At 43.5% G+C, this 8520-nt stretch overlaps 1 protein-coding gene across 1 annotated transcript; it reads left to right on the forward strand.

The window, feature by feature from the left end:
• Positions 1 to 357: 357 nt before the first annotated feature.
• Positions 358 to 7791, forward strand: faxca (failed axon connections homolog, metaxin like GST domain containing a). Its single transcript, XM_027011126.3, has 6 exons — positions 358 to 820; positions 2468 to 2603; positions 3474 to 3670; positions 5551 to 5768; positions 6299 to 6415; positions 6695 to 7791. Exons 1-6 carry the CDS (start codon positions 561 to 563, stop codon positions 6982 to 6984), a joined length of 1218 nt encoding a protein of 405 aa, XP_026866927.1. The 5' UTR covers positions 358 to 560; the 3' UTR covers positions 6985 to 7791.
• Positions 7792 to 8520: the final 729 nt, after the last annotated feature.

An 8520-nucleotide genomic window follows, 5' to 3' on the forward strand; every position in this document is an offset into this window, starting at 1 on the left:
CAGTTTTTGTTCCTTGCGACACACAGCTCTGTCGCACGTGGTCAAGAGTACCAAATACATTTGACCTAGACTAACATCCAAGCAAAGTAATGACAAGTTACTAACAAACAGGACAAGTCTCTCAATCTCCGTTTTTTAAAAGTTATTTTGCATAGTTCACAAAATGTATGGACCTAAAGGCTGCATTCCAAAAAGTACCTCATGTAGCCTAATGAAAGACGCATTTCTAAATGTTAGGCCTGAAAAGATCATTTGTTAATCACATCGGTGTTTTCTAATAAATGCAAACTCAGCCTGACACTGATATATGACGCGCAGCACCGCGTAGTACGGGCTTTTTGATGACGTCACGCAGTTTCGTTGCACTTGCAGCAGGCTAGTGCACAGCGGCGGCGGGCGGCTGCGGACGGGTGCCGACCCCACCGCGGAGACGACCACCAGGAGAGATGCCCCCTTCACCTCCATTCCGCAAGAAACAAACTACCACCGCCGGGCAGCTCTGATGAAGCCCCCACTGACGAAACCAGGCAGGGCCAAAGGGCTGAAAGAAGAGAGAGAGAATGTACTGGCGCATCGGGGTCGCTTGGACCCGATCGTGTGTAGTTGATTTTGGCCGCAACAAGAGCCTCTCCTTCGGCTTGTGTAGCTCGGATGAGCAGCTCTCGCTTTATGGGTACATCATTGCCTACCCACTGCAGGACTTCGGTGGGATCATGTCAGCGCTGGGGTCGGACTCATGGTGGCGGAAATCGCTCTACATTACTGGGGGCGCTCTGCTCGCCGCCGCTGCCTATTTACTCCACGAGTTGCTCGTCATCAGGTAGCTACTCTTTGTTTTATAGATGTTGTTGATGCATGGCCGTAGTTGGAAATTTAGCTTTACCGTGGGTGTACTAAAATAGCGCTTTGTATATGTTTGGATTTGTTGGCAGTCTGCGTGGGCGGTCCCTGTTGTTCCCAGAGGGCTGTTTATGTTGCATTTCTCTACGTAGGCTATATGTAGGCCTATCATAGGACAAGGGACAGGGATGGGCTGTGTGAGAGACACGAGCAGAGACGCTTACAGAGATCTCAAGATCTCGTTAGTAAGAGAAACATGAGATAACACAAGATGCTGTGTGCTGAAATAATGACTCACGATAGCGTAAAGGGATGGTAAAAGCGACTGACCGTGCTCATAGAGATTCGTGAGGATACAGGGCGAAAAATGCGCAGAGCTGAAATAGGCAACACAGAGTTGCGCCCTGCAAAACAGCATAGCCTACTCCATGTTCTCTCAAGGACAACAGTTCCAGTGGCATTGCCGTGTTTTGTCCCAGAGGAAGCTGTCTCCTGTGATTGCACATGGAAATTGCTGTTGTTGTGTTAGAATGACCTTTCCTGACCTTTTTGATGATGTTTTTAAAATGCGGAGTAATAATAGAGTCGCACAGAGTCCTAGTCGATCTAAACCATTCAAGATTTCCTACTCCTCTCAAAAACATCTTGGGTTAGACAGCTTTAGAGTACCTCGGCCCTTTTGCCATAAAAGAGAACATCCCGCTTACATGAAAACAGTAGAAGACGGTGCTGCCATGCGCCAATTTGTTGACGATTGCACAGTGAACAGTTCCTTTTGATTCAGAATATTAGACATTCATAGTACTGTGGTGACAAAGGGTACTGCTTTTGTAACCTTAGTGGGCAATATTTCAAGGGCATGTTTCAGCACCTCTTAAAACTGGACAGCGCAAGATATCCACAGAGACCCCCATTTTGGGGGCTGTTTTAAATCACAACATAACGTGTTTAGCTGTTTGGCAAATTAAAGAGGGAGATTCTGTTTTGTAACTTGTAGCCATATGATTTACACTTAGATGCAATAGATCTATTGCCATTTTGTGTTAAATAGGATGGATTGTGTGGGAGTTTCATATGGCATAAAACTTATTTTAGTGGAAGTACTGAACTAAGACCAGTTTTTCCTTTTCAAGCATGATACTATAGATGCAGGGTGCTGCTTCTTGATCAGCAATAAGGCAGTAACTACCAGCCACTGGGCATTGCCCATCCACTTTATTAAAAACAGCTTTTGAATCTTTTGCCAGGCACAATTTAATTTTCAACCCATCAGTCTTAATCACTCCTTATCACTGGTTGGCAGACCAGTCTCATCCCAGCAGTAGCAGTGACACATAGAATTCTTCTTCAACACTGCTGTGCCTGACAATCTCGCGCCATCACAACACTACTGCAGTGCCGTTACCATAATGTTGTGTTGATATTGGGCTGCCATCCAAATAACATCCAATGGGCAGCGAGCATGTATTGTTATTGCTTTTTCATCTTATGTGTCGTTGTTGCTGCTGGCCATATTCATTTGGTGTAAGGGGTTTTCAGAAGTGTTGCTCTTGTTTGTGCCGCTCACCTTTGACCCCTCATGTTTGGACTGCACCTGTTCTTACTGTCGTGTCCATCGTGTTTGCAGAAAAGAACAAGAAATGGATTCTAAAGATGCCATCATCCTCCACCAGTTCTCCCGGCCCAAGAATGGAGTTCCCAGCCTGTCCCCCTTTTGCTTGAAGATGGAGACCTACCTGCGCATGGCAGACCTGCCATACCAGGTGCTTGCTCGCTTTGGAGACACGCACTCAGCCAGAGAGGGCATTTGGGGTGTAGACAGGAAATGAGCAAGACACAACAACAATAATAATCTTTATTTATATAGCATTTTTTCATGTATATAATTTGGCACAAAGTATTCAGACATAAAGCAACAAATTAAAAAAGGTATCACACAATAAACGCTATAGATAAGTTAGTTCAGTGAAAGAAAAAAAGTCAAACACTCGAAGTGATCATAAAAGTGTTTACAATTGAGAAAGCTGGGCAGTAAGTGAAACTGTAAAAAATGTGTCAGAGAGTGACAGATTATGTAATAATACAGTTAAAACAAAAATAAATGAATTAAAAACAGAAAAGAATTTTGTTTAATCCACGTTGCAGCCGTGAAATTAGCAAAACAAAGGTGTGAGTAAAAAGGTGTGAGGCCTTAAGCTTGTTTTCAAAACAAGACCCAGCTGTGAGAGAGCTTAGGTTATCGGGCATTGGGTTGCACAAACAGCACCATAATGACCACTTTCACCTGTTTTAGATCAGAAAATGAGTAAAATACCAGTGGCTGATGACCTGAGAGCTTCATTCAGTTTGTAGACAGTGAGGAATTCTGAAATGCACTTGAGGCTACTTGCATTTAAAGCTTTGTAATCAAGTGAAATTAATTTAAATTCAGTTCTGCATTTGAATGGGGGAGAGTGGAGTCATCTACACATAGGTATAATATGGTCACATGACTCTGCAAGTTGGAAAATCACTTATATGGAATGTCCTCTGTATGAGGTGTAGTGTCTTCATTGCCATCTGCTTGTAATCTCACACATAGCTGTCCATTTTTCTCTTTTCACTGTCTTCTCCTGATTGCGTCCTCCGTTCAGAACTACTTCGACGGGAAGCTGTCTCCTCAGGGGAAGATGCCATGGATTGAGTATAACCAGGAGCAGGCGTACGGCTCAGAGTTCATCATTGACTTCTTGGAGGAGAGGTTGGGTGTGAACCTGAATAGTGGCCTGACCGCCCAGGAGAGGGCTGTGTCTCGGGCCATCACCAAAATGGTGGAGGAGCATTTTTACTGGTGAGGCCTCATGTTATGATGATCGGTTCCACTTGATGACATGTCCTAAAGAGTACACAGAGCAGATATAATATGAAGTATGACAGGCTTATGTAGCTAGATCAATCAGATCTTCATGTACACGTTTAGAACCCCCTATGCTGAGTTTGTTATACTGTTGAAGAAAGAAAGTTGAGTTAATTTTACAGTTACAGTGAATCTTTACAAATGTTTACAGCAATTATGATACATTATAAAATAATTACATAATAATAATTACATAATTGCAATAATTCTGATACATCTAAAAAAACTAAGCTGAAAAACCCAAAACATGAAGTAATGAGGTGTACATGCGCAGTCACCCTAGGACTGCACGAGAGGTAGGATGAAGGGGTCATTTGGTCCGTTTCCGTGGAGAACAGATGTGTCCATGGAAGAGACCACAGCAGTAGCTGACCACTTGCCATGCTGCTGGATATTATGTCAGGCTTTTTTCATTAATAAAACTCCACCGGAGACTTTACATGGATTAGCTGAATCAGACATGCGTGCGTGTTTGGGCACACACATTTTTGTGTGGGTGTGTGTGTGTTTGTAAAGCTTCCACAAAGCCTGCAGTTTTCAAGGACACAGGATGGTAGGCAGACTCCTACTTTAATAATGATTTACTTCAGCTCTGTCTTCTAGAGCTAATTTCATTTGATTTGGCAAACTAACCCCAGGTCTTCTGGATTGCATGTTGTTAATTCTTCAAATTTGTTCAATCTTGCTTATTCGTTTTCTTCCTCATGCCTGGTCAACACTAGACTACAGTAGAGGGGCAGTATAGCAGGTCTGTAAATGAATAAGGGACTCCAGTGCTGGGGCCTGTGTAGCTGATATCCAGTTTTTCTGAAGGACCAATAGAAGTCCTGAAGGACTGGTAGATGTTTGTATCTCCTGCCTGCTCTGCATTTTTTCCTGATGTTTACTGCGCTTTGGGTTTTAGGCGTTACCATTACAGCTGATCCAGAAAGTGGGATACACTTCTCTTATTCAACCTTTCCAAGTTCACACACATCACACCATTGCTGCATTGCCTCCTCCTTTAAAAGCCTCACAGTTTCCTACAAAGCCAAAACTGGTCCTACTCCTTCCTGCATTCAAGCGCTTGTCTCCCCCCGTACCATATCTCACACCCTCCTTTCTTCTAGTACTTCAGCGGGACTCAACCACTGCCCGTTAAGAGAGGAAAGACATGCCTCAAGACTCTTTACTGCACTGACACTCAGATAGTGGAATGAACCCCCACTACCTGTTTACACATCAGAGACTTGTGCTGTCTTCGAACATAAACTAAACGCCCACCGATTTGAATGAGTCATTTCTTAGTCACTTCAATGCAGTAGAATAATCACTGTTCTTCACTTACTTCTCTACCTAAAAATGACTTCCTTTGTGTGTGTTCCCCTCTGATAGGGTTCTAACTTAATGGTATCCTTAGACACAGGCCTAGCACACTGACATAAGGATTGTCAATGGAGATAGCTAAGCCCTATTGCAAGTCTCTGTGGACAAGAGTGGCTACTAAATGCTGTAAATGTTAACGTAGGCGATACAGTTACATTGTCGTGACCTTACTCTAAAGTTGAGTCTTACAGACAGTGAATATTTTCAGTATATTACTAGTGAAGGCTGAAAATGACCAAGGGAATATAGTATGTTGTATAGTGAGTGTGTGTGTGTACATTCTGGATAAAAGGTACCCATTTTGTGTGTATTATGTTACACTGTGTGCTATATGTTTGCTTCGTCTGTCGGATACCCAGATTTTACAAGTGAGTGCACTCTGTGTGTGTGTGTGTGTGTGTGTGTGTGTGTGTGTGTGTGTGTGTGTGTGTGTGTGTGTGTGTGTGTAGGACGATAGCCTATTGCCAGTGGGTGGATAACCTGGAAGAGACCAAGAGGATGCTGGCTGTGAGCGGACCACTGAGTGAGCTGCTCAGGTGGATCCTGAGTCACATGACCAGAGGAATCGTGAAGAGGGAGATGTATGGCCATGGCATCGGACGCTTCTCCAGAGACCAGGTCTACATGCTTATGGAGAAGGATATGCGCACCCTCGCCACTTTGCTCGGTGAGCGTGCATGATCGTGGAGGAGGGAGTGTAGTGCACACGTGTGGTTAATATTTGTGTGTGTGTGTGTGTGTGTGTGTGTGTGTTGTGTGACATATGAGTGTATATGAGAGGTTAATAAAGTGTTGATGACAACTAAAAACATTGAATCTAGGAATATCTAAAATCATTTTGGAATTGTATTTACTTAATTGACCAGTGGCAACGAGAAACAATTAATTAAATAATTAATTTATAAAGATATATTTCCATTATTCAGTGTAATTCACATAACCTGATCTGGTCTTTCAAAACAAACAAACCCCCCCCCCAAAAAAAAAGTAATACCACAGTGCTAATACTGCAGTAAATCAGTGCCGACACCTTTTGGTGAAAACAAGGTACTACTCTTGTTATTCTGTAACAGTGTAGGTAAAAGAAATTCCCTATGAGCATCATGTGTGTAAAAAAAAGAAAAAAAAAAAAAAAAAGAAAAGCAAGATGCCCATGCATCTTTTTGAAAATGTCATTGTTACGTTACATTCTTATAGGAGATAAAAAATACATCATGGGCCCTACGGTGTCCACGGTAGATGCTGCAGTGTTTGGCCATCTTGCCCAGGCCATGTGGACGTTACCTGGCACCCGACCGGAGCAGCTCATCAAAGGTGAGGCTGTTGACCTCCCAGTCTTCCTCCACTTGCCATACAATACTTTGTACAAATGACCAAATGGCAGTATATAGGAGTAGGCTACTTTACTGATACAGTATAACACTTTTCTGTGTGCTACTCCAGAATAGTTTTGTACATTGTACTTTGAAATATAACCTGTAAATACCAGATGAGCAATATAAGGTGAAAATGACCAAAACTGACCAATTTGAACTTAAATGTTCTATATTTCTTGTGGTTATCTACAATTGGTTAATTTGACAATTTACGCAGGTGAGTTCATCAACCTAGCCATGTACTGTGAGCGTATCCGGAGGAAATTTTGGCCTGAGTGGTTTGTGGATGTTGATGACTTCTACTACGATGGCTCCAGTGAGGAGGCAGACTCTCCGTCACAGTTGCCTGACCTGGGCCTTTACACGCACAGTGACAGTTTCCATGATGAGGCCAACTCACTCTCGCGCTCGGCCACCTCACATTCTCTGGACAGCGACCGCACCGGACACTCCCTCTTCGACTCAGACATGGATGCAGAGCACTCAGAGGCAGAGCTCAAGTGTTGATTACACTCCCTGCCCCCCTAAATGGTGCCCTGCCAAGTTCTCCCACCAGTCAGAAGGGGAGGTGTTTAGCAGGAATATACCTTTGTGAGGAAGGCAGGGCTTCTCCAAGATGCCGGGTGCACAAGAAAGAAAGGGCGAAAAAGACGGAACAGTGACTATGGGAAAACTAGAGAATCTTTTATTATCAAGTACATGCAAGAGAATAGAAAATAAATGGGGGAAGGGAAAGAAGGAAAAATAAGTCTCCTTAAAATTCAAGTACATTTTGAACCAGACAGGATAGCAGAATTGTAACAGCACAGGGCAGCTTGAGCGAGATGTAATAAATATCAGAGCTGCTCTTGTGACAGACATGAAGGTAAAGGAGAAAACCCGAATGGTAAGATCACAAAAGCGGAGAGTGACAGGAGAGGGGAGGGAATGACGCCCCAGCTGAACCATTTCCCCCGTCCGTGCTTCAGTGTGGATTTGCTGTCGCTCTGTATGCTAGCCTCATCCACCCACCAACTACCGCATTCTTCACACCTGTCCCGAGATTCATTCCCTGCATGGATGTCAGTATGAATATGAATATTTTAGGAGCTGTATGGAGAGCTGTTGGTACATTTCCTGATGAATTTAACCCCTGCAGTTGCCTAGCCTTGAGCTGGTCGGTCGGTGTAGTCGACCGGCTGTTCTCCAAAGACTCTGCCTGCTTCCTCTTTAAGGTTGGGCAACTGTCTTTCTGCCTTAGATCAGATTTTAACTTTATTAACTGAACAGTGTGATGCTGAAACAGCCCACAACCTGATTAAAAAAAACAAACCCGGTTCTCTTGTCAATCCCTCAACAACTGGAGCTTTTCCTCAGCATTCATGCACAAACTGAGCCCAGTTTCATTCTTACATGACAGAACATTCCAATGGTTATATGATGACAAAAGAACAGAAGTGTCTTGCATTATAACATAATGGCGTCTTTAGACCATGGTTGCTTTTCCCCCACCTAACACACATGTTGCCATTCTGGAACTTGCACTGGCTTCTCTTAAGTCTTCAGTGACCCTGCGTGCTTGACCCCTTGAGACGGCCCTCAGCATTTGAGCCACTGCACGAAGACCTAATCGAATAGTGCAGTGCCTTTCTTTGATGTGTTCGTCTGTGTTGATCCTTCTACTTTGTATGTTGTTGTCACTGCATGTGTGGGCTGTATACAGGCACTCAAATCTAAAGCTTGGGGACTGTGGGAGATGTGTTTTCCCCATGAATTATATGAAGTTGGCGTGAGCATGGGTTCAGTGAGGATGTGGCTATATGCTGCTGTAGTGAGTTTGCTTGATGATCTGACCTACTAGTGATCTGCTGTGTGGTGTATAACTGTTTTTCTTTCATATATACATGTTTGATTTATTTACGGGAATGTCAATATCTACATGAAATACAGATCACATTTGGACCAACAGAATCTCTTTGTACTGCTGTACATTGGCCTTGTCATATAATCCACTGGCTGTCCAGGAATTTGTGCCAGGAACTGCTCCAGGAAAATAAGGAATTG

The sequence above is a fragment of the Electrophorus electricus genome, chromosome 4 (genome assembly GCF_041902795.1).
Source record: "Electrophorus electricus isolate QZ-2024a chromosome 4, ASM4190279v1, whole genome shotgun sequence".
NCBI classification, from domain to species: domain Eukaryota; kingdom Metazoa; phylum Chordata; class Actinopteri; order Gymnotiformes; family Gymnotidae; genus Electrophorus; species Electrophorus electricus.